Source organism: Miniopterus natalensis, chromosome 12 (genome assembly GCF_054644295.1).
Source record: "Miniopterus natalensis isolate mMinNat1 chromosome 12, mMinNat1.hap1, whole genome shotgun sequence".
Classification (NCBI taxonomy): Eukaryota; Metazoa; Chordata; class Mammalia; order Chiroptera; family Miniopteridae; genus Miniopterus; species Miniopterus natalensis.
In genome coordinates, this window is record NC_142092.1 from 38,976,800 (window position 1) to 39,004,176 (window position 27,377).

General features: G+C 39.7%; 1 protein-coding gene across 2 annotated transcripts in view; it reads left to right on the top strand.

Annotated features, from left to right (window-relative positions):
- The window catches only part of PCSK5 (proprotein convertase subtilisin/kexin type 5), a 381,372-nt gene that overhangs the window by 199,108 nt on the left and 154,887 nt on the right, over positions 1–27,377 (top strand). For both annotated transcript variants that reach the window (XM_087822706.1, XM_016222840.2), the window contains exons 10-11: positions 3,871–3,974; positions 25,524–25,641. In XM_087822706.1, the coding sequence (XP_087678832.1) occupies positions 3,871–3,974; positions 25,524–25,641 (222 nt within the window). The remainder of the gene's footprint in view (positions 1–3,870; positions 3,975–25,523; positions 25,642–27,377) is intronic.

Below are 27,377 nucleotides of genomic sequence, written 5' to 3' on the forward strand. Positions count from 1 at the left end.
CAGCCAAGTTGAGTTGAGAGAGATAGTATAGGTACAAAAATTGTGTGACCAAGAGAACATGATATGCCACACTTGGCTTCCTGACCCAATTGTCAAAGAATCATCTGACAGACCACCAAGTGTATGCCTGTCGCGCCTGTGAGGGTCCACCTGGAGACGGTGTTAAATAGTGACTGACAGCCAATTTGAATTGTAGCGCTCCCACCTACTACCTGTATGTACTTGAGTTAGCGTGTGTAACTCAAAGCCTTGGTTTTGTCATCTATGAAATGGGAATGAAAATTATACCTATATCATACAGTTTTTCAGATTACGCAGTAGTAATGCATGTACCACATGTAGTACCTGGCTCTGGCCAAGTGCTTGCTAAATGATGGTTATTATTACAAGGTCCTTAAAAGATGCAAAACTTCCTAACAGGAAAAGATTACCCATACAAGACTCCCCAGAAAATTATCTATGTTTTATTGCCTTGAAAGGTCACATCTTGCAGGCATTTATAAATGTTACCCTTTTAGTGTATATTGTTATTTAAGGGTAATTGTCAGTAATTCCAAGAAGAACCTGAGAGATGTGTGCCATAACTGCTTGTGACTTCTTGTGGGCCAGTGGTCACCAGGCTCAGGGTGGAGAGAAGCTGCACTTTTTTTCCATGTTGTTAGACTTTCAGCCTCTAGATGATTGCTGGCCCCAAAGCTCTTGGTGCGGTCAGTCTTCCTGTTCCTGGAGGTGAAAGGGTCTTGGTTTTCAAAGGCCCATGAAGTGTGGGTCCAGGGCATCTGGCAAAAGGGGGTATAATTTAGGGAGTCTCACATTATCATTGTGAACTGCAGGTTTCCTAGCATGTCTCTGCTTTCACTCTGTATGTGGTTTACTGGATGTCTGATAGTTGGACTTCGTCTCTCCATCATTCCTGTGAGCATAAATAGACACAGGTTACAAAACACAGACCAGACTTCCCTGCAAATGAAGGTTCTCAGGATAGCGGATTCCCTCCTGGCCTTTTCCTTAGCTGGTTACCCTTCCACAGGTTAAAAAAAAAAAAAATACCCCACTGATTTCAAATCCACTGGTTTTCTGTATTATCTTCCTCACTTTATTTTGGTGAAATTCAGGAAATTTTGAAATTAAATTATTTCTGAAGTTGTATGTCCTATTCAGAAAGTAAATCATTTCTGAGTAGAATTATCTGAATGCCCGCTTCATTCCCTGTGTAGTTCCAATTTCCTGAAGCTAATTTCTTCCCTCTAATTATAAGCACTCCAAGAAGTAGCTTTTGCAACTCGGCATGAGAGCAAGTAACTCTTATTTCTTCAGGCTGAGTTGAATGCAGAAGGCTTCCCAAATCTGCCTGAATACAACTGCTTAAGGTAAAAAAGAAAGGCTCCCTGTTCTGTTACTATTATTATATTTTTAGGCTAAAGTTCCCAAAAGTCAAAACCTTGTACTTCATATTTCTGAGGACTCTTGTCTTGGCGAGCAGGAAACATGGGAGGCTTGTTTCTTTTCTCTTTTTCCCCCAAAGGGAAAAGATTTAAAATATGGAAGTTTTAACTGTGTGTTAAATGATATTTTAAAATCACTAGGTTAATTTAGACATATTTATCAAACCCTACTATACTTTTAGGTATCTTGCCTTTTGCTCATGAAAAAAATAAACACATTTTCACCGATTCTGCTTTACCGTAAATAAGTGGCTGGAATGTTTTTCCAGACTGAGCTGTTGTTGTTACTTCTCCCCTCACGCAGTAGCTGTGCTGGGAAAGAGGAGGTCGGCTTCACATCTCAGGCGGAGCTAGAACATCTTACGTTGAGACTAACGTTCAGAATTACCCCTTGATTCATTCCCTAATTTTCATCGCAGCAGTGAGTCTGCTGATTTATTCTGTGGACTCCGTGTTAGTCAGCAAAGGGCCACATCATGCTGTTTGTTTTAGAAGCAGAACTTGCCTGCTTCCAGGGATCCATCGCACAACCTCCCTCCCTTTCTTCAGAGTTCGGTGCTTTGTCAGGCTCTAAATTGATTCCTAACAAGTATTGTCTTAAAACAAAACAAAAATGATTATGTTTGCCTTGTTCTCCTAGTTTAAAAATTCATGCAGTTGGGTTTTAATTTCCTTCGTATTAAGTTCTTTTGTTAATGCAACCTTACAAAATAGTCTAGATCCAATCTAGCCCCTCTCTGAAAACTTTGAAAATCAAAGTCATAACTCTCCTTTCATTTGTAATCTAAGGTCATCAAAAAAATAGGTATCAGAACTCTATGTACTTTACTCTTCCCATCTCTTTCGTTTTCACGCCACCAAGTAGGAGCTGTGGTTCGTGATTTAGCAAAATACTGTACTGTCTACCACTTCTTCGTGGCTTCTTATGCACCAGGAACTAGGTTAAGTTTGGCATTACTTTTATTCAGTCGGTGCGATGAAGAAAAGCAGATATGAGCATCCGCATTCTAAGTGGGGAGCCTTGGAGAAGTCAGTTTCACATAGGTAGAAAATGAAGGAGGCAGTCTGAACATTGGGCTCCCTCTCATGAGGAGACCACCCACAAAAACACATATGTGGTGGTCGTGACGCAGAAAATGTAGTATAAAGTGAAGCACTGAAAATTAGGCACCATTAAATTGTTGGGGAGAGTCACTTCATAAGTTACATAATTGTCTGACCACTATGCTGTACACCTGAAACTCATATAAAATACTTAATGTCAACTGTCATTGAAAAATTAAATAAATAAGAAGAAGATTAGCTACAATTTAGATCACCAGGCTCTCCTGCTGCCTCCGAGATGCCAGTGTCCATCTGTGTGCATATAACGGGGCTCAGAGATGACCACATGCCCGTCACACCTCAGGGGATGTAGTGAGTCATTGTCTCCCCTCCCCCAAATGTTCTGACCCATCCTTTGCAAATATCCTTCTAAAATGAAGGTGGTAAACAAGAAAGAAGGTAACTGCACAAGCTGCATGGTGATTGTCACATTTCCCGGTAAAGTAAGAGATTGTCACACCTCACGTTCAAGACTAAATTGAACAAGCGTGAGGATCAGAATCTCATGCCTGCACTGAGTCTGGTGCTTCCAGTATTTACTTGTTCTTTGAAACACAAGAGTCTGTGTGTGTGTGTACTTGGATTTGTTTTCTGTGTGTTTAGATTAGCATTGCAGTTCTCCAGTGAAAGTATCTTCTGTTCGATAGTTTCTTTGTGCCCTTCAGTGCTAACAGCCACGAGAAATAGGTACCCAATCACTTAATATTATAACTCCTTATAGCAAATTCAGAATAATCCCATCATTGTCTGTGCCTGGGGGCCCGGCCATCGGCCCCGTACCATATTTTCTTTTAAGAAACTGAAAATGGGGCTTTGATTTTAGTTGACAATTTTTCCATATCCCGCACATACGTGCAGAGTGTTAAACGTTGCTAAGTTCTTTGTTAAATTACAAATTAATTGCCCAGCTATACATCTGAACGAGGAATGTTCCAGAGGCCTTCAGCTTTGACTTTAGCTTATCGTAATTTTCCAATTGATGATGCAACTTTTTACACAAAGGACAGTAGGGCCAGAATTGGGAGCCACCTTAAGGCAACTGGAAATCCTCACCCTTTCAAACACTGAATCACACTGGCTAATATCACATTATCTATTAAATTGAAGGTTATGTTATCTGCCTCCCTCAGACTAATGTCACGTCTCCACGTTGAGAACAGGAGCGGCATTTGGCATTTGTTTAGCCCAAACCCAAATCGCTGACCCTTTGTTTTTAGTACTCTGCCATTTTGCTTTCGCTTTTTAAATTTGCTTGTGACTCTGCTTCCCCCATCTTTTTTTTTTTTTTTGGTACAATGATTCTTACCTTGTCTTTCCCCAGTCCGTTTCTGACCTGGAGAGACGTGCAGCATGTTATTGTCAGGACTTCCCGTGCAGGACATTTGAACGCTAATGACTGGAAAACCAATGCTGCTGGTTTTAAGGGTGAGAACTTCTTTCATATTCTGTCACAGGCAAAATATTTTTATTTTTCCCCCATTTTAAATGGAGAGCAGGAAGTAGAACCCTTCAAAAGAAACTTTACATTTTGTACTGACACACAGAGAGCTTGATCTTTCGATAAATAAAAGGCAGGTTCTTTTTCAAAGACTTAAACGATACATACAAGGCAGATTTCCTTGGCTTCCCATATCATATGTCAACTTCCTAACAGATAACCAGCTCCCAAGTATAGTCACCTACGGGGTTCCTCATTAGTTTATTTGCTGTCATTGATTATCTGAGTGCTGTTTGTAACATGTATTTAAAATTCCTCGCCTTCTATAGTTATTTACCTTCACTTAAATAATAATTGGTATATTTTGTTTACTTGAGTGTAGCACTGTTAGTGGCTAGGCCATGCTTTCTATGCATTTTGTTTTTGTTTTGTTTTTCAACTTCCACAAACAGAAAAACAGGCATACTTCTAAGACATTATTTTATATAAACTATAAGTTCTTATGAAGCTTTAAAATGTGCAGTCTTTATGAAATTGTGCATAATATATAATAAGTGCTATGTTCCCCATGACTGATAGCAATTATAGTTTCCTCAAACTGTCTCGCTATCGATAGCCATTTTGCTTGTTGTCATTCATAACTTATGTTATAATAAAAAGAAAATAATTAGATAAAGCAGATGTCCTAAAGTTTACTCAGTTTACTCAGGTTTCAGATGACCTAAATTTTAATCCATTAACTTAAGTTACAATAAAGATTACTTTTTGTCATATCTACAGACTTAGTTTTACTCCCAAATAATCTTAGTATCATTATATATCCCTATGGATGTAAAGCATCTCATAGCATAGAAAATATCTACTCAAAAATTGAGCATTTGATCTTCATATCACTGGTTACATGCTGAATAATCCTGGGCAAATCATTTTATTTTTCTGGACCCTAACTTCCCCAACTTAACCATTTTAGAAGCTGAATAATATTATCTACATATGAAACCTTACATATGATTTTACTATGTCCTTAGTGAATTATACCTGATGTATACAAATATTCATGCTGGAAATGTAGAATGTAATTTTAAAATTCTTTGCAAGTAGTTTATTATAGCCTCATGTTTGCCAAAGCCTATAAATATACCAGGTAACCAGCACCATATAGAATAGTTCTTTGATTAACATCTTCATTGAAGACTCCCCTCCATTTTTAGAACAGGAATATCCCTTTGCTTTTGAGAATTATCGAACACCTTTCCAGGTTTATAAACTGTATAACATAACAGTGTTCAATGAGCTTTTAATCTAAAAAGTTGTACCTGTTGGGATCACATTTTCTGAAGCCCAATTCACGACCCTTGATCCCAAAATAGCAATTGTTATGTGCAGCATCAAAACTATTTGAAATTTCTGTTCTAGAAATTCAGTTATTTTGCCACATGTGTATTTCGTTTTTATTAGCTTCCACATGCTCCCAGCTCCTACTCTATAAATGTACGACGCTGGAGGGTGGAGCTCAGGGGAGAAGAAGGGACCAAAGCATAACCTTGGCTGGTACAACACTGCAATGAACTTCCTAGCAGAAGGTTCACAGACTAAGTACATTGACCTCCATGAAGCTGAGGAATCAACTTTAGCCCAAATAAAAGTCTTAGTTTTACTTATTCCTTTTTGGCAACTTAGAAAGAGCAAATGGTTCTAATAAAAATAAAAATAAAAAACTAAAAAAAAAACACGCAACTCTTTTGAAACCTCTGTTGGTTTTGGAAAGGGGGAAACAGAGGATTTAGACTAAATCGCCAGATCCAGACCTGATTCTGAAGGGGGCTATACACTGCTCCTGGCAAAGAGGAAAGAGCGCTTTACTATTGCACGTGGCAATATTTAGTATAATATTTCACTCTCCTCTTAGATTGCTGCCAAGAGTAACAATTAAAGTTCGCTTTTTCATAGATGAATTACCCTGAACGGTCTGGACTCCCAGTGGAATTGTTTTGTAATTTTGTTGATGGCAAGCCCCATATTTCATCTAAACTTGATCATAATAAGAAGATATTTTTTTTTAAAAAGAAGTTATTTTCTTTCCTACTCTAAGCATTACCATTCCCTCCCTAGTGTCCCACAAATAAAAGTGATTAAGGCAGAGGCTAGCGGGAGAAGCGATGTGCTTTGGGGAAGGAGAGAATGCAGGTCACTAGGACTGGAGAAAGATGGGCTGACTTTTTATGAAATAAAAACTGAACGAACCAAAAAAATAGCTAATCCTTGGAAGAGGTTCATGCAATGAGAGCTCAGCAAGAGCTCGTATTTTAAATTAGGTCAGCCGGCTCTTGCAGGCCTTCCTTAGGAGGAACACATGGCCAAACATTTCTCCTTAGACCAGAAAATGGAAGTTGCCTCCAAACAGAAGCCTGTAGCCCCGGGTGCTCTCACTCTTCCCATGCAACTCCGTCCTAATGCTGAATGGGATGTGAGCATGAAATGCATCTGAAAACACCTGTGCTTCATGGGGCTTGCTTTTGTCGAACAATTTAACTTGTTTGAAGAGTATTTTAATTTTTAAAAAGTGAGACTAATTTCACAAATTGCTTGGTAGGTGCTCTTCTGCAATGGGTACATCAGCATCAACATCAGAATTTCCTTCTCATCAAATAAAGCAGAAGCAGCTCAGAGTAGCAACCAATTTGGTTTGGGGTCTTGCCATCAAAAGACTTGAGATTTTTACTTATCACTAATAACTTCAGAGAAGGTAACACCCTAAATAATAACCTCTCACCAAACACTGCCAAGTCCATTTCACACAAAATTCTTACATTTCCTCTGACATACCCATATGTAGGACATGCTAGGCAGAGAACACAGCCAGATCATCTAGACCGGCATGGGCCTCTCCCCAGGGCCAACTTGGTCCACCGTTACCTACATGTGTTGTGTTGTGGGCCTGGAACTTGGAGGAGATTCCCCCCCAGAAGCAGCTGCTGGCTTCTTGCTGACTGGCATGGACAGGTTCTCATTCAGGCTAGGGGGTTGACCTTGAAAAAGTAAAAAATGTGGCTCTCTACTACTTCAAGTATGTGTTTCTCTGAGTGGGATTACCTGGAGTTGTATACTGATTAGACGGTGCGCAGAACTCCTTTGTCCTTTCCCTGTGCTCTTGTTTCAGTAGCCCGCTATAAACAGTCCTACAGTGGGATTAGTTCACAGTAAAGGGAGCCCGAAAGGTGGAAGCCACACATCAACATTTTTATGCTACTGGTACCCTAATTTTTAACCATTTTAATTGAACAATTATTCTATCCTGCTGCTTCCTAAATAATAATAATAATAATAACAACAACCTGTTATAGCATAGATGTCTTTTGAAGATTTGGTTTTCAAAATAAATGTAGACCAATGAATACATACCTATGAAACTAACTAAACATTATTTTGATTGTTCATGTTGTGAATAATCCTGGCTAAATTTCAGACACCTTTTAACTTTAAACTTCCTCCAGACATAGTTTCTTTAAAAATAAATGGAATAAATATCACACACCTATTAATGAACCTACTTGAGGTTATGCATGAGAGTAGGAAAGTATTGGGATGAGGCCAGATGAACAGATATGATAGCCGCCACTAGAGAACTAAACTCCAAATTTCAGTATTTTACTACTGACCAACATTTGCAGTGCCAGGAGATGACTTGGCATTAAATTGTTTGGGGTTTTTTTCCCCAGTATCATTTCTTTCTCCCTTGATCCCTTCCTTTTGCTCTTATGAAAAGTCTTTTCTGTTTATTTCTTTTCAGTGCTCCCTTGTGCTCGTTAAAATGTACGAATCAGCTGTAGAAGCAAAGGCTTTTGCCATCTGGGTGGTTTTCTTCATGGAATTAAATTTATGTGGTCTCTTCATTTATTTATTCATAAATATTTCCTGAGCACCTTCAGCATGCTGGCCCAACACATGTTGAATGAAGTGCACCCAGATCGTGGCCGTGGAAGGAAATGTCAGAGACCCGTGGCATTGCCTGATCTGATCTGGCCATGGTGCCATTTACATACAGAAACAGATTGCCACTGCACCTTTATCTCCCCTCCAGTCACGCCCCAGTGACCTCCAGGTCATGTTAATTAAGTGTCCACTGTAGTTTTCTCATGTAAAATGCATCCTGACCTCAGCAGCAGAAGGCGGCTAATGTAGAGACTATCGTGGCGTGTGATGTGCATTTTGACCAGCTCTGTTTGTGTATATTGGATATGCGGAGCCATGCTGAGGACTTCAACTCTACATTCTTCTAGAACCCTTAGCTGGTATTATTTCAGGAAGAATTTAGCTATTTGTTTTAATCTACTCCCTTCTTTCTACTGCTTTAATCTGAGGCCCTGTAGATCCACCACCTCTCTCTCCCCCAGTCACGGAGGCTGTGTGAGCTGACTCTCTCCCAGGTCCTTATCTCGGGTTTGTGGGTACAGTTATAAATATAGTTGAATGCATGCAACATCAGTGCTTTAGTTTTTTTTCAAAGTGTCTGTATTTGGATTATATGACTGTATACAGTTAAACGCTCTTAAATCTAGAAACAGGAATAGATGTCAGATAATAAATTAGGACCTTCTGTCATCTTTACTAGGCGAAAGAATGAAAAAAATGTCATTGAAAATCAAAAATGACAACTAAGTGAGCGAGGTTACCACGCCTTCCATTTCACTGCCCTCCCAGACTATGTAAGTCTCTTTTTTTCTACCAGCATGTTGCTGAAACCTCCCCATCCCCACTGACTCTTTCTTTGACCACAACTAAACTACTAGATTTTTTTAAAAATTTCTAACTGAATTCCCACCGTGGGGAAAACAATTGACAGTCTAACATGACTTCTTAGCCTCCAAGGCCTTAACTTTTAATAACCTTTATTACTTTTCATTGCCATGATTTTATTTCCACTGGTAGGGCTGGTAATTGTAAGATGTTCCGATATATTTTTAATACCTACCTGTCTTGCTTTGTAACAAGTTTGTAAGTAAGTTTGTAACACATTAAAAAGAATGAGAAGTGCTGAAACCCTTAAGCATGCCATGTGTTGAATTGAAACTAAAGATTCTGAAATGTGCTTTGAGTGTACAAAGTGATATCTGATGTGTTACCATTTGAAAGGGTATAGCTAAGCTATATCTTATTATTTCGCTGTACAAATAATATTTCATCTTTGCTGCCTAGCATGTAGATATGATGTTGGTAGCTATGATTGAAGCTACATAATGCACCTTAATGGGTAATCTGCACATCATGTTTTTGAAGAAAAGTCAAGGTGAAATGCTGCCCATCTGGTCAGTGGCAAGGATGATATAGAATCAGATGTTTCACTCCAGCCCCAATCTCATTTGCAGAAATGAGCATTTAGTTCTCTTGTATAATGCAAAGCAAAGGAAGTGGGTGGGTAAATGCATTTGATTCTACCTAATAAAATTGCTCACTGGAAATGCAACCTGATTTTCCTTCAAGATTTCATTTTACACCATTGTGCTCTATGAACCCATATTCATTTACTATGTATTAACTTAAAATAGTTCATTTTTTGTATTGATTGACCATTGTATCTATCAGCTTATCTTCTTGGTCAGTTGCCAAAAAAAGATGTGAATCTCACATACTTGAGAGATTTTACCTTAGTTCTTTTGTCTGGTGGATGATTCACTTAAACATCTGTGTGGCAGCAGGGATGCAGATCCCCTCACAGCAAATAGCTTGATACCTGCTTCATCTGGAATCCACTTGTCCCATCAGTGTTTGGCTCATGATTTCAAATATGTGAGGTTTAGAAATTTTTCTACAAATGAGAAATGTTTTCTTCATGCCGGTCTTTGGATGATAGTGTTAGGTTTGTTACACTTTGGGGCCTTTTGTTGTATTTTTTCATACCTAAGTACGTAAGTTTATACGTAAGTTTACATGTGGTTTCACACTTAAAAACCATCTTCAAATAGAATTAAAATGACCTTTGCACTACTTGACTAATACCTGTAGACCAGTTAATGACGAGAATTACGTTTGGAGTGGTGGCGTGGTTTTGCCAGTCTTAAGAACCGTTAGATTCTAGTAGAGAGTCTGTTGTTGATGTTTTCTTTGGCCTTTGAGGAAGCCAATGAAAGTTCTTGTAGCTGGTTTTTTTACAACGTGGGTAACTGGTACCAAACACAATGGGAAGGCTGAGTTGAATGAGAAGTACTTTGAAAATGGAAAACACCAAACAGGAAGAGGCTTGAAAGTATACTGCAGCTTCCTATTCCCTGAAATGAGGATAATTTAGAAGGCTGTTTTGGGGTTGAAGGCTGTTTTGGAATTAAATACCATGAGTGAGCTAGAGAAAATGTATTAAGGACTTTGTAATAAAATTACCACTAATCTGTCTTAATACTTTTTTATCTCATAATCGCATATCAGTGACTGTAATCATATGTCAAACACAACTGTGCTTATGTTCTGTTTTGAAAATCAGCTTTAATGTTTAAATGTCCTCTTGAATTTGACTTACTAAGTTCTAAAAGTTGTCATCAGTTGCTTCAACATAGGAACTAATGATAGAAATCTGAACTGATTGCAGTTATCAGCATCCTGTCAACCCTCTAGTCATTAATACACAATATAAAAGCTGAGTATAAAATATGACTTTTTACAACATGCAAAAGCTTGTACACTTAACAGAAAATTGATGTCTCTTTTTGTGTGATCACCTGATGAAACTCAATTTTCCAAATTCTAATGAGGCTAGACTTCCCAGATATTTTTAAAATTCTTTCAGCACATGAGGCTGGCTCCTCTTAATGATAGCAAATCTTGAATATTTTGTGGTTACAATTGATATTTTAGGCAAAGTTAAAAATCATCAAGCCCTAAACCCAGTGACTACAGAGGGTGATCAATGAGGGCCAGTGCTGTTTTCAGGTCAAAAATGTGTTATGACTATAAAGTAATGAAATGGATTTCTTTGAAGCACTAATAACTGGATTCTGAGTCCAGTTCCAAAATAAGATACCCACAAAGGATAAACCAGGAGAGTCTTATGAAAATGTATACACACTCACACACTTATTTTCTTATAGAGACTTTTAAATTTTAACAATCATTTTCTTATTTGAGGTTTTGCGTGTATTTAAGACAAAAAAAACTGAGCATAGTGTTTCAGAGCATGGGCTCCAAAGTCAAACACTTGGGACTGAATCCCAGCTTTATGAACAAATTTATCTGATAACCTACATACATTCTTATTCAACTTTATTGGTGTACATTTACATATAATAAAAAGCACCATTTTAAGTGTACAAATGTATACATTCATATAACCATCACCACGAAGTTCCTTTGTGCTCCTTGCTCATCCCTCAGCCCCCCACCCTGCCCCATGCAACCAGATACACTTTCTGTCACTATAGATTAAGTTGTCTTTTATAGACTTTTATATACGTAGAATCATTTGAAACTGGCTTCTTTGTCTCCATACAACATTTTTAAGGTTTATCCATGTCATTAAGTGTATGAGGAGCTCATGCCTTTTTATTGCTAAATAGTATTTCACTGTAGGACTATAGGACAATTTTTGTACTTAACGTTTTCATGGGCGGTTTTATTTTCAGTTTGGGGTTGTTGTAAAACTCGCATGAATATTCATGCACAGGTATTTGTGGGCAAATTATAACTTTTTAAACATTAGACAGAAAAGGGCTCTCTAATTTAGCAGAGACTCCGAGGAGCGAGGGAGCAATCCAGGTGGCCAGCCAGATGTAGGGCATTGCAGGCCGGCATCCAGCATATTCAAGGACTTGGCCAAGGGAAAGCTAGGAGGCGTCATCGCTGCAAAGGCATGGATGGGGGGGAGTGAGGAAAACAGTATCATATGCAGAATTTAGCACAGTTCTTCATTTATAGTGTGCACTCAGGTAAGATTATCATCTACATGTCATGCATCATTCTCACACATTTAAATTGACTTAAACAGTTAATATTCTGTTAAGATTTTTGTATGATGAAAATTGAACCATATGTATGTATGGATGTCATAGAGCTGTGGCCATCAGCATGCTGTATGTAGCTTAGAAATGAAACTAGCTCCCTATTACTTTCAAATATTGGACTTACTGCTTTTTATTGTCACATTTTTTGGAACACTTCTCATCGTTGTGGTCTTTTATCTAATCTGGGTTACAGTTTTCATTCGTCAATGATTTTAGTTGATGATTCTGGTTAAAGGGTTAACTTTCTTAGTTGCATTCTCTGTTTTTTTCTATAAGACTGCTTAGATTTCAATAAACAATCAATGGGCTCAAAAGTATTGGCCAAAACATAACCAGCTGTTCATTAATGAATTACATTAATGTCACATATATAACTTAGGTCAGAAACATAGGGTAAGAGGGTGGAAGATGTTTGAGAACTTTGAGTTACTATTGGGAACCAAAGCTTATCTGGAACAGTCTCTAGAGCGTTCCCTCAGTTTAAACAGATGCATTGTATTGTTGATTTGTGTGTCTTGAAGGACTGGGGATTAAAGCTGGATGAGACGGCTATGGTAAAACAGCGGTTAGGGTGAGGGAGAAGAGGTCCCAGTGTGCAAAAAGGGCAGGTACAGTGTGATAAGGAAAATAATTGAAAGGAACTGACAGCAAAACTACTTGAATCCTAGAATTAGGTGTTCTCTTTTGATTTGAAAAACCTTTTGGAGCCACTGCGGTGATTTTGAGAAAGTGAGTTGAATTGTAGTAATGACTTTCAAGCAAGTTGATTCTAGTTGCTTGTCTGATGTCAGAATTTTCTCTCTTAAACTGATGGTGTGAATCCGGTGGTTCCATGGCATGTCCTACCAAATGACATGTCTATAAGAAATTGACTTGCTACAACGGATGAAGATTCTCTTGCGCTGATCATTTTATATTATCTTGGTTTGCCATTGTGTATTTCTGACTTAAGGACTGTGACATTCAGCAAAATTTTTTATCATCTCTTGGCCTCCTTCTAAATGAGGAAAGTAATAGGGTTGGGATATATAATCATCTTTGCTAAATTCTTTTTCTTTTTTTTTCCAAAGAAGAGAAAGAAATGCTTTTTGAAATGGCTTTTTAATAAACCCAGGGCAAAGGGTGTGGTGACAATATTGCTTCTTGGAAAATGTCGGGTGAGAAATTGTCCTTTGAGAAGGCTTCCTAAATTCCCTTTGACCAAAGTCTATTTGCTGGTTGTTACTGTTCCCCGTGACCTCCGGGAAGACACTTAACTTCCAATGTTTGAATTAATTTTCACATACGGCTGCCGTCTTTGTATTTGCCAAGTGACTTTGCAGAGATTTAAAGAAAGCAAGTAACATAATTCTGGTGAACCTCTTGAGTTGCCGCGAGACTGTTGCGGATAGCCTGACAAAAGCGTTTCCAGCTTATGAGTTACCTTCCCTCCCGTTTAAGGTTTGCATCACTCTGCTTCTCCTTGGCGGTGAAGCAAACGTAGGATCGCTTGTAGTCCTAGGAAGCTGCATGGCTTTTTCGAACCAGCTGGAGGCTGCACTGTGTGTGCTTTCTTAATGCAGCGTTTGAGATGGTTTTGTCTGGAAATCGTTGGCTTCTTTTCATCTTTTACCCTCAGAAGTACCTTCAGAGCCAAGGCAAAAGATATGTGTCCAGCTTTGTTCTAGAATTCAATATTGTGCATCTCAGAAGCCTAAAACCCCCACTGAATCCCAGCCACATATGACAAAAGACTCCGAGGAGATGGCTAAAACTGTGAGAAGTGTCTTGGATTGTGCCGTAGGGCTGCCATGGCTGGCGGCACTGAAACCCAGCCTGTGATCCACTCACCAGGCCGTGTGCCCAGGGCGGGATGAAGTCGCCTTAAAGCAAGGTGCCTTTCTCTCCTTCACGTAGGGCCCCCTGAGTAGCCCTGTGGTGTGAGATGCCGTTGTCATTTCTCCCACAGTGATCAAAAGCACAGGCATATTTTAAACGGTATCTATGGAGAGATGGTTTTGTTCATCGTAACCTTTACCTATTGCTTTGACCTTGACCTCCACAGAAACTGGGTTAGCAAAGTAGCTCAGTGTTACTGCAGCCAAATAGAGTTTTCCAATATCTGTGATGATGTCATCACAATCCTTATCGCCAGCTCTCTAGACAAAATTTGAAGTAAAACCTTAGAATTTTAAGCAAGTGTGAGTATTGAGCACAGATCTAGGCGGCGGTGAAAGGCTTTATCTGACGCCTCCTGATAATCATCAGGCGTCTTGTGGACGTGTTCCCAGCAGGCTGCCTTTTCCTCCAAGGAATGGAGCTTTCAGTGGGAAAGGGGAAAATGTGATTGAGGTGCACAGGAGACCCTCTGTTATTGAAATTAGTGCACGCGTATCAGCTTGGACTCTGACGTCGGCATTCCCAGCACAGACTGCAGCCCCAGTTTTCTGTCCCCCATCAGGGACAGAGGGCTTTCACTTGCTGTGCCCACTCTGAGACCGTGGGAAATGGGCACTGCTCTAGCTTTGAAAACTGGTCCAGGAGCAGTAAGATAGCCCAGAAGAACAAGAGACAAAGGGCCTCGGGATTACAGCTTTTTAAAGTGCAGTTTTACTAAAGATGGCTTAGCCCACCCTTCTTTTCTCTCCAGAGAGATCTTTGTATCAATGCCAGTGTCTATAATATAAACCAGACCCAAAGACTGAGAAAGAAATCCTGAAAACTAATCCTGCCCTAGTTCTACGCATGACTTCCTAAGGCCACTGCGTCTAGCAAGGTACAGTTACATGCCGGGCGATTGCTTTGCAGAATCCATCTGGATCCATCTTCTGTGAAATAAATAGATCCAGACTTTTATTTTTCTTAGAATCTCAAGTCATACTCTTTACACATGGTCCCATCTTGCTAGCCTCAGGCATTTTTAAGCAATTAAACTTCTATCACACATCCCAATAATGGCTTCAGCAGGTTTCGTTTTATGGTGTTATACCAGAAGACAAGGTACACCCATAGGTTTCCAGAGTCATCTTTGAAAGAGCCGAAAAGAAGGCTACTGTAATTGCTGCTGGATGTTAACAAATGGGAAGTTGCTCTTTGCCACCCGGTGCCATTCTTCCATCTGTGCATGGTTAGGGGGAAGAAAAAAAAGGGTCTAGGCACAAATAGAAAATAAAGTCTCTTTTCCATATTAATAAGATCTCCACACTCGGTAAAAACCCCTGCAAGAAATGACGGAAGAAGGTCATTTCTCAGCAAGAATCGGGAAAGGGGTTACGGGCCAGATGTTAACTTTCTTTCCAAATCCCACTTTTTTTTTTTTCTTTTCTGTGCATGATATTTTAATGAGTTTTGAAGAAGAGAGCAGATTTGAGCAGCTGATTTGCAAAAGGCAAAGATGATAAAAATAGTCCATTGTTCACCTGTGATACATAGATAATACCTGAAATGATTTGTCCCCTTTGCCACCTTGTTACTATAAGGCTGGTGCTTTCTTTGAGAAATCAGTTGAACTAAATACTGTGTGTCTTATAGACAACAGTAACCAATGGATACATATATAAAACAAAGAGATTCTGAATACTTAGGATCGAGTCCCTGTGACTTTAGGTGAGTTCTTTTAATGTTCTCGGACTTAAGTTTTTTCAGCTGTAAAATGCAAATAATGCTATCTTGCCAATAGGATGATTGTAAAGATTTCATTCGCTAATATGCAAGGAAATACACATGTAAGATATTATTTTTACCTCCCCCCCCAAAATTTCTTCTAGGCATCTTATTTTGGGAAGCATGCTTGATACATTAAAGGCACTTCAACTGTGAAAGATTAGATAAAGTAGAAAGATTTAAATAGATTAACTAGAAACCTCAGTGCATTTACTAAAGTCAGTGTTTTAACTAAACACAATTGTGTATCTCCGCTCAGGCAGGCCCGTATTCTGTACTAACAGTGCATAGAACTGAACTCCTTGAGTAAAGTACATCCAAAAAAGGAAATATCTAGACCAATTTATGCTTGAAGAGTGTGGGATAATGTATCCATAGATTAATTAGGAGAACTGTATCTTCTTTAAATATCTTTATAAGAAAAGCAAAAATGTGTGTGGCATATGAAAAGATGTGGGCGTGAGGGAAGGGTATTTGTGAATCATGCCTACAGAGACTCTGCCCCTCTGTTGAGCTGGCAGCCTAAACAACCAGGCCTTCTCACCTGACCTTCTGGGAGAAATGCTAGCTAGCCCTAACACACTCAAAAAATGGTTCTCAAAGTGCGGTCCCTGAAACAGCAATATCAGCGTCCCCCGGGAACTTGTTAGAAATGCAAATTCTGGACCTTACCTCAAAACTGCTAATCAGAGGGCCTGAGCAGTGGGTGCTTTCACAAATCCTCTGGGTGATTCTGGTGCACGTTCAAAGGTGGGAACAACTGACCCAGGTCATCCACTGTAGGTAATGAATTAACTTTCTTCCTGTGCATTTGAATGAATGGTGTTAATGAAAGACCAACAGAAGAAATGAAAAAATAGTTTTTCAAATTAGTGGGGGGTTTTGAAGTTTTTTCTTTATTTGTTTTTGTTTGTTTGTTTGTTTTTCTAGCTCAGGTAATGAATCCCATTTGTGAAAGGTGCTCTCAAAAAAAAAAATCCATTCCTTGTCAGTCACTTGGTCATTTGCCCCGGGCCATGTTCACTCTCCTTTCTGTCAACTGGACCTTAAGCCTCTGTTTTCAAACTTTGTATCCCTCCTCCTGGAGGTGGGCATGGGGGACCCAAACTTTTCTGTTATCCTACTGCCTTAATTCTGTTTTTCTTTACACAACTAAAAATTTCCTAGTAGTCTAAATTAGCTGCTTCCATTTCCTTACTATTCAGTCCCTCTGTAATTCTCTGCAATTTTTTTCCACGTGCACCTTTGAAGTGAAATTACTCTGAGACTTCAACCAGAAGGCGGCTGCTTGTTTTTCCCTGGGATTTCATGCTTTTGATCTACCCAGTCCAGATCTGTCTTTCCTTGCCTTTTGTGATGCAAACACATAGCCCTGTTTTTCTTTGACATTTTACAGATTCTTTTCTCTCCCTTCCTTTTACCTTAACCATTCCCTGAAATATGTTGCTGAGGGAGCGGGACCAAGAGCAGGCGCACCTCCTGTTTGCTCTCTCCAGCAGGTGAGCTCTCCCTCCCTTAAACGTCCTTTTATTTTTGCCGCTTCCTTTCAATTACAACTATCACGTCCTTATTGAATGATTTTCAGCTCTTTATCTTCACCGATTTCATCTATTACCAGCCCTGAATCTCTGCACAAGGCTCTCCCTATGTCATTTAAAACTCAGAACTTCCAAAACCATCTGAGTCATCTTTTAGAAAACATCTCCCTAAAACTTCCTAGAATATCAATTGAATTATGTCCTTTCCTTGATCATTGGCTACTCATCGCCTCCAGTTAAATCCATCCATGGGATTCCAGGGCCACACAGCTTCCTTGAGGAAGCCACCAGTCGCAATGTCCTGTTCTCATTACTGACCTCCAATTATTCCTCCATGAATCCAAATCTTACTTAAGAATTTAAGAACTGCCCGGCTGGGCGTGGCTCGGCGGTTTAGCATCAACCTAGGATACAGGAGATCGCAGTTCGATTCCCAGTCAGGGCATGGGTTGGGGGCTTGATCCCCAGCCAGGGGCGTGCAGGAGCAGCAGATTAATGAAAACTCTCTCATCACTGATGTTTCTCTCTCTCTCTCTCCCTCTGCCTTCCTCTCTCTGAAATCTATAAAAATATATTTTTTTAAAAAATTAAGAACCATCTCAAATCTTATTTCTTCTAAGAGCATATACAGTCCTCATTAATGGCCTATTTTTCTGAGATTTTACAGAAATCTCCTTAAGCCTAAAAGCTATCTGAGCTTTAGGTAAGTAAAAAAGAATATTATGATAAGCCTTATATAGTACTTGAAACTACTAAGCATAAGTGTTAGCTTTCTTCCCAGTGAAATGGTGACATTTCCAGTTGCAAAGAATAATTTCTTCTTTGCTGTCACACTTCTTTGTGCTTCGTGATCATCACGTCAGCCGTGGGTTTTGCTTCCATATCAGGTGAGCCACAGACGTGTGCATGGATGAAAAATAACCGCATCTTTGCAACCACCGTTAGCCACTGAGTGGGAAAAGGCACTCCCTTGAAATAAAGATCAACTAGATTGTCTCTTTCTTTTTGAGAATTTAAAGAAAAAGTAAGAGAAAAATAAGTGAAGAGTTATCTAAAACATGAATAATTCACAAATAAGAATTTTGGCTGCCCCCTCATCAAGATCGCAGTGTGGTAACTGCTTAGGTTGTACACCAAGATCTAGGGCAGGGAATTGACACGTGGCCAGTCCAATCTTCAATTAACTTTCACCCAAAGGCCCTTATAATACATTTTGTATTTTGTTCTGTCCAAACATGCTCCGTTTCCTAAGAATAAGCACAACTGTGATCCGCATATGCCCGGGGATCCATGGCTACGTCTCTCCAAGTTGGAAAAATAGTTTTCCTACCTCTATTCATGAAATACTAGTCAATTACCTTAAGTGAATTTCTTGCTTATTGTAACCATATTGGTAGCAAATAAAAGAGGAATGTCCAGAGAACGGAAGAAAATAATTTGACTTTTTCTTACAATGGAAAGAGGTCCTTGAGAGAAGACAGGAATATATCCTTATTTTAACTCTGTAAAAGGAAAAAAAAAAGTAAATATACATTTTTATGCATGTATAGATAATATAATAGTGTATATATACATCCGTGTATAAGGAAGTACATTGTACATGGAAACGAAGGACTCAGCAGTGTTTCCCTGAAATCTCCTTGATTTGTCTCTGAAATGATGAGCCCATCTGACCACCTACAGCTGCTGACCAAACCAAAGCCATCCTGAGAGGAGCTTTGAAGTCCAGACCCCGCAGACAGCCAAGTGTCAGTGTCTGGAAACCTTCCACATGCGAGTCCTCAGGAGCACTGGTGACGGCTGGCACATTTGGATCTGGCTGGAGTTGCTACTAGAGCTGAGACTTTAGGAAGAGCAAGGGGGAAATAAAAACAAACCTGCAGAATAAAGCAGGTGCTGGCTGCTCCGTTGTCCTGCCCTAAGTGAGGCTGCGTTTCGCACTGTGCTGCAGAAGAGAGCCTGGCAACTGTAGCTCTGATGCTCTAAGGAGCTTATTATGTGCCTTTTCGCTCTGAAATCTAAAAGGGTCCCTAATGAAGAGACGGATGCCGGAGACAGGGAGTGAGGAAAGGGAGGTAATAGGTCATTCCAGAAGCATCCTGGCTTTCATCCGACTGAGGTGTTGAGGTGAAGAAATGCTGACGTGGGAGACTAAAGAGCATTACTTGCCACTTTTCATCTTTACGAATCTTCCATTTGATGTGGAGATATTTCGCTGTTTAATTTTACTTTTAAGGGGCAGTACTTGTGTTTACATTATGCATTGGGGGGGCGGTAAGGAAAGTGTCGCAGGCCCTCTCGTGATCCACCCCCTCCTCCTATTCTGCACATTTGGCCGGTTTGATGAATAGGTGCGGGAGGCACAGTGTCCCTGGTGGGAGCTGTTATTTCAGAGCAGGTGGCTCAGCGCATCGAGGATCAAAGACCCGGAGGCCGCGAGGACTGCACAGGTGCAGGAGCCCTTTGATCTCGGCTTGGAGTTGCTGCCCACCCGCAGGCCAAGCAGCCCCCCAAGACAGGAGTTTGTGTAACTGCCTTTTAGTCTGGGGCTTTGCATGCAGGTAGATAAGAACAAACGCAGCCTGCTTGATGGCAGAGAACACAAGAATAATCGATCGCGGTTGGCTTTTAGTCCCCCCAGGTCTGCTCTCACCCCCTCATGCCCTGCCTCATTGACCACTAATGCCCGTCCTGTGCTGACCGCTCACCCACGTGCCGCCTACTGCAGGGCTGCTGCTTTCCTTGCTGCCCCGTGAACCGCAGGCGGACCTGATTATTTAACCAGAAGGCTCTGTCCCGGCCCCTGCAATGTTCTGAAGCCCCCCAGCACCAAAGCACAAATTGAATAATCACTTCCCCCTGAGGTCATCCTACCTGACTCTGAATGCTGTCTAAGGTTTATTGAGTACTTTGTGTACAAGATGCTTTATTAGGTTTCTTCATGCCCATTGTCTTTTTTATGATTTCTTATTCTTTTGAAGTCTTTTTTTATACTGAGAGTGATTACACAGTTAGTGCCTTTAATTATTTCTTAGTGAAATCATAAAATTATTCTTGTCTCACCCCCCTGCCTGAGAATACAAATCATTGTCCTTTTGGATTTTTACTGCGTTGAATACATAGTAGGAGCGCCACATCCCCAGGAGTGGCATGATATTTAATGGGATAAGTTAGTTGCATATGTTGGTGAAGAATATTGAAATTGACACTTTCTAATAACCAAATAATTAAACCCAGTTGATCGCCCATGGTCCATATCTTGGTGATTATGTGCATCTTAGCAAACATGAATCTAAGTTCAGGATGTCTGCATACTCTAGTTACTAGATCATCGGTATTAAAAGGTGTGAGTGCTGTGCCACGCCCAACAGCATCGCGTTACTCTCTCAGTTCCACGTAGGGTGGCCACGCTCCTGGCTTGCCCACGAATGAGGGGTTTCCTGGGACACAGGACTTTCATTACTAAAACCAGGACAACTATAGACAAACCCAGGTATTTAGGCATGCTAGTCGTAAGAAATGATTTCCTCAGTGGAAGAAATTGGCAGTAATGAATAGCTTTCATTTAGTTGCATTTTTTGTCAGTTACAGGCACAGTTAGATATTTCCCATAGGCTCCTCATACAGAGTTTTTGTGTCACTTGCCCTGTTTCACACTGGATGCTGCATAACGTTGGTCATACATCTCACAGCTGGTGGCAGAAAGGCTTGCTTCGGGAAGCTCAAAAACTTTTTAAAAAATCCCTTTTTAACCAATTCCTTTGCTATATAGAATGTTTTACTAATAGTCATTTTAGAGTCATCATGAAATGTCCATTCAGTATAATATTTAAAAAGAAAAAAATGATTTAAAGTAGCTGGCTCCAGGAAGGATAGTCCACTAAAAGAGATGAAAATACACCCAATTTTCTTCGTGATAGATTCCTGTGCTCAGAAACTTCTAATTTTTTTTTCTGCTGAGCTTTCTAGATTTCTGTTAGAATTGAGTTTTTAGAGCTCCTAGCTAGAACTGGTATTTAAATTAACTGTATCTGCTTTCAAACTATGCAATAATTTGCTTGCTCACTTAATGATTAGCTTTTCTCAGCACTTGTGATCTCATCAGAAAATGAAAATATACCTGCTGGAGAATATTCTCAATTTTCCTGCCTTTTCTTGTCCATCTGACTGGTCTAAACAGATGCCTTGAGGTACCTTTGAATAAAAACTAGCTATACTTCCGGCATAAGACACTTCCACTTTTTTTTTTTTTTTAGCTTATCTGCATAAACAGTCGTGCAGCCTAATAGAATAAATACAATGTTATGCATGTTTTTCCGATTCTCTTTATTAAGCTTGTCCAACATCATTCTACAAAGAAATAAATTTGCTTTCTGAAATATGCTTCAATAATGTTGTTTCAAGATTGATGTATACATGCCTGCTCCCTCAACATCTTTATGAATATTGATTTTTGAATCTTAACTGATGTTAAAATTACAACTTGTGTGTTTACTGCCAGCACACATAGGAATGAAAAATTCTGTTGAACTAGTGAGATGCCTGCTCACACCAACACTACAACACTCTAATGTCATAGAATTTTGTATTTTACTCAGTGCTTGGGTGGAGAGGGTTCCACTTTGATCAGCATAAAGAGATTTTCAGGTTCAGGTTTTGCTCTGAGCTTGGCATGAGAAATGTGCATAAGTAAAACTACTTTAGTTGTGGGACGGCCATATCACAGTCAGTTGTTTGCATGGTGTATTTGCCATAATCATAAATTTTTTAAATGTGAATATTGGCTCTATAGTTGAATAAATTTTTTCAGTGTTTGATAACTCTATAGGAGTCAGTAGTAAAAAGCATAGACCTCCATTTCCCCTTACGGTTCTCTTGTAAACACTTTATGCCCCTTGGTGAATTAAATATAATTTCTCCTATCAGTTGCGTTCAATTCACCAGTATTTACAGAAGCTCTCCTGTAAGCCAGGTGCTCTGTGGCCACTGGAGGGCAATCACACTCCTCGTGCCCATCCTGGTAACGGTGAGATGGGCAAGACAGACCACTCAAATGGTCACCGTTCTGAATTTATAGGTTATTTTAGAGTGTGAAAACTTTATATTATATTTTAAAATTTTGTCAATTGTAATTATATTTCAAAAATTATTAGTGCCTCCAAACTACTTAATTTCTATTTCCCCTGCTGACACCATGTTTTTGAAGAAGTTACCTGCCCAATACATTCATTGTGTAGTTGTTTTGTCATTTAGTATTTACCAAAAACCAAATAAGTGTCAAACAGAATACATGGAGTTGATATATTGCCAGTACCACCACCACCCCAAAAAACAGGAAAGGTTTATTTCATTTTTTCTTAGGTTGTATGCTATGATTGTGGACAGGTATATAATTTCCAGTATTCTAAAATACTAAAAACCCCCATTACTGACTCAGTGGCCTTCGGTGATGTAATATAATTATCTAATTTATGAATATTCTAGTAAAATGCATTGTTTCCTGTTGACCTGCCAGCCTGTAGTTGAGTTGAGCTAGTGAGCCCCTTTCCTGAACATCTGCTTGGAGTGTCCCATGGAAGGACGTCTCTGGAGGATGGGAGTTGAATTGGAAAAGGAAACAAATTATGGCCTTCATAAAGACTCAAGGTGCTTTTCTGCTTAAGTGGTTAACAGGCATGAAGTGTTTGTTGTATTTGGTGACTCTCTGTGTTAATCTGTGTCCTCGTGGCTGTTCGGTGGACAGTCCCTGGGGCGGGGAGCCGGCAGCCCCAGCTCCGCAGCCGGCTCAGAGCCCTCCCTCCCCGAGCCTCCGCCTGCCCTCCCCTCGGGCTCGCACACCCGTCAAGCCCGTCATCCCCTTCCCCTGGCCTGAGAGAAAATGACAAGTTGCGCCGGCTGGAAACCGCTTAGCACCCGCATGGGGGTGTTTGGGTACTGTGTGGAGTTAGAGAGCCTGGCATAGCATCTTTGGCAACAATTTCCGTTCCCCCAGGGAAAGAAAATACCGTAGGCTGCTCATGATGAAATGCATAGGCCACAGTTAAGTCATAAGTGAGAACATAGGATTTAGATTTACGTGAACTTGAACAGAAGATCTCCACAGTTGGGTTTCCTTAAGCCCAGGCTGGACATTTCTCCTGTACCATGTGGGCCACTCTGTCTCTTATTTAACTAAGGGGACAAAATTGCTTCACATAATGTTATGTAACTAAAACAAAACTAACAGAATTGTTAATGGCAGTTACCAATTTGTGATAGGGTTATTGCTGAGCTTTACTTTCTTCTTTTCTGGATGTCTTTACAAGTTGTTACAGCAAACATGAATCACTTTTTAATCAAGAAAAAAAGTAATTTATAATAAAAGTTACAAAAGTACATGTATAAAAATCCTACATATATCTTTGCCTTTGCAAAGTAATTTTATTCAGTTTTATTCAGTATGTTCTGACTGGCTGAACCTGATATTATAATAATGAGCTCTCCCATTTGTATAGTTCTTCACACAGATTTGCTCATGTGGGACATATACTTAACTTAGTAATGGTAAAGGAATAGATAATAAGATCCCAAAACGAGGAAATGGTGGGTTAGATATCTTATCTTGTTGGCCAAGAATTATGTAATTAACAAATGGCAAAAATAGAGCAATATTTCTTAATCCTAGAACAATTTTCTTTTTTTATATGCTATAATATCTTTTTCCTCCACTATGTATAATGTTCTGCTAACTCCCATGAAACATAAAGAAATATAAGACCCAGTTCCTGCCATCAAGCAGTTTATAATACAGTTAGGGTAAAAATACATTTGCCGACATAGTTGATTATTAATTTAATTGATGGCACATATAAAAAGTGCAGTGCATAATACAGTGCCTGGCATGTAGAAGGCACTAAAGAAATGATGGATTGGTGGGTGGTGAATGGGTGGATAGATGGATGGATGAGTGAGTAGATGGATGTATGGTTGGATGGACAGCTGAGTGGATGGATGGACAGAAGGACAAATGGAGTGACAAATTAATTAGAGGTATAGGACTATAAAGGAGAAAAATTCACCCGTCACAGATGATTGAATTTCAGTAACTATCTATTGATTTTTACGGGCCAGAGAATTATTTCAAGAAAGAGTAGACTAGCTGGGCCTTCAGGGACTTGTAAGAGTAGAGTTTCCCGCTTCACCTAGGAGTAGCGAAGGAATTCCAGGCCAAGGCCCAGCAGGAGCAAAGGCCATGAGACAGAAAGAGCGCGATATGACTGGGAGTGTCATATCTTCAGAAAAGAAATGGCTTTCCTAAAGCACAAGGCTTGGTGAGGAATTTGTTTTGAAAGTTGAATGGGACTGTATCTTAGAATATCTTGAATTTCAAACTCTAGTTTTTAAATAACCCCATAAGCCTGGGCAGCTATAAAATTTTTGACTAAAGTAATGTTCTAAGGAAAATGCTTTAGGCAACAAATCTGGTAGAAGTATGACTTTGTTAAATATAAAGATATGTGACAGTTTAATACAAGGTGAATATTTTACATTTTCAACTGGGATTTTAAAGTGTTTTCAGAAAGAACTGCACCTGTTGATCTTGCTGTATCATCATTAAAATATTCCTGTATGCAATTGAAGTTTCTGAGACAGTTACGTCAAATTCAGCTTTAGATCAATAAGTATTCTCATTGAGAACTAAGATTACATGTGAGGATAAACTGGCATAAAAGCCTAGAGGCCTCCAAATATTTCATGCATAAAATTTAATACATTTTTCATGTTAATGGAAAGATAATTATGTCTTCTGGGATATTCAATGTAAATACTAGGCATGTCAGAAAATTGGTATTTCTTGCACGTAAGTTCTTATTGCTCTAGAAGAAGCTGTATACATCGTCACTTCTCTTTAAACCTGTTATTTTATCTTACAAGTGATGTCATCACTTGAATACCAGTGGTTAACAGTGAGGCCTTTGAGCAAACCATGTGGGTTAGAATCCAGCCCATTCACTGAGTTGCAGGGCAGTCCCAGCCAATTCTCTCTCTGATCCTCAGTTTTCTCATTCATGAATGATGATACCAGCATTAACATCTTAAGATTGTTGGGAGGATTAAATGTAAAAATATGCACCAGCAACTGCCACTAGTAAAAATTCATGAATGATAGTCGTGTTACTACTGGTAATGATCACCAATGTGATATACACTCATCTTATTGTTGTGATGGTTTACTTCTTTTATTTGTTCTTAAATCATTGCTATAAAGAAAGCTAGGATCCCTTAGAGATGTGTCTGTGGTCTCTGCTAAATGAAATTATAGCTCAACATATATAGCACAGGCTGCTTGTAACCACAGCAAAGCTGACCAGCCTCTTGCTTTTTGCAGTGAGCCATCTCTATGGATTTGGACTGATGGATGCAGAAGCCATGGTGATGGAGGCGGAGAAGTGGACCACTGTTCCCCAGCAGCACGTGTGTGTGGAGAGCACAGACCGACAAATCAAGTAAAGTTTGCTGCAAATAGATACCATGTTGATGCCTTGAAAGAGGGCAGGCCAGTGCAGGTGCTCAGGATAGCCCTATGTTACCCATGGAAGCTAAAACCTTGTGTAGTTTTTTCCTAATTTAATTATGAAATTCTAGTAGAATGTCTAGGATGCTAAGCTGTTATGTCCACACTAATAGAACTCAAGGATCCTTAAAGAGAGGGGCCTTGATGGGCGTTCATAAGATTTCTGCTCTGTCAGTATATCTATTTGATGGTATGAGTATTCTCCGTAAGTCAGTGTACTCCAAGAAACTAAACCATGTGTTCTGGAAACTTAACTACATGACATGTAGTTCTCCAGAGTGGTGCAAAATGCACAGTAAACGAGACTACAATTTATTTAGAGGTTCCAGGGCCCATTCCTGTGTTTCAGCTGCACAGACTTGGAAGCTGTGCTGACAGGGTTGCCCTAGGAATAGTGTGAAGTCTCTCCTAGGTGCTGAATCCCAAACATAGGATTCACCTTCGTGATTATATTAGTATTTTGCTTTTGGCCTTCTTTCTAGAGAGTTGGCTCAGGAAAAATATTTATGAACTTTGGTTGTGATGAAACTAGAGCCATTATAATTCTTGAGAAAATTTGTTAGGGAGCAGAAATAAATGAACTAAAGGTTTTTGTGGGGGTTTTTCCTATTCTTTTGTAGCAGAGCACAAGAGAAAAAGATAAAGGAGTGAAAAGTTAACCGGTATTTATGGAACACTTCTTAAGGGCCAAGCCAAGTGGTAGAAATTTCATGTGTATTTTCTTATTAAAAGTTTGTAAACATTTGGATATTACTCCCATTTGACAAATGAGGAAATTAGATCAGTGGGAATAATTGTTTATTCATTCACAACCTTATTTACCAGTTTGGCAACTATTTTTCTTGCGCTTACTGAATATCAAGTACGGAGCTAGATATTAAGGATAGAAAGGGGAATGAGAGATGCTTCCTGCCCTTTGGAGTTCACAGTCTAGTGGGAGTCAAACCAAAAAAAAACTAAATTACAAGTTACAATAAGTGAATGTTGGAAATACAAAGGGTAGGAAATAAGAGGTGGGGGTATATTTTTCCTGCGGTTCAGTGCCAGTCTCAGAGAGTGAAATTTAAGCTTTGACCATGAAGAGTCAGCCATATGAGCAGCATAAAAAAAGAAAAAAAAAAGCACCTGAGGCAGAGTAGTGTATGCAAAAGCTCTCAAGTGGAAAACTATCCCAGAACTTGAACTGATGCCAGTGTGGCTGGAGCCCAGTGTTCAAGGGGGAAAATGGCACAGGAGGAAGTTAGTGAAGAAGATAGGAACCTGTGCGCAAGAGGAAGTGTGTGCCCATGGGTTACAGAGCAAGGAAATGGTAGACCAGGGTCAAATCCCAAGGTCAAATTTCACTGTACCACGGTACCCTATATCAGTGGCTCTCAAAGTGTATTCCATAGATCAGCAACATCACTGTCACCTGGGAACTTGTTAGAAATGCTAATTCTTAGGATCCACCCCAGCCTTACTAAATCAGACACTCTGGGAACAGGGCCCAGCAATCTGTGTTTTAACAAGGTGAGGTTCTCAAGTTGAACATGCACTCCCTATGTGAAGATAGAAGACCCTTCCTTCCCCCTTTCCTCTCACGCGCATCTTTTCCACTGCCTCTCCAGTGTTAATCCTTTAAATGACCCAATCATTTGATGATAGTACTGTGTCCTTTAGTATCCAGCA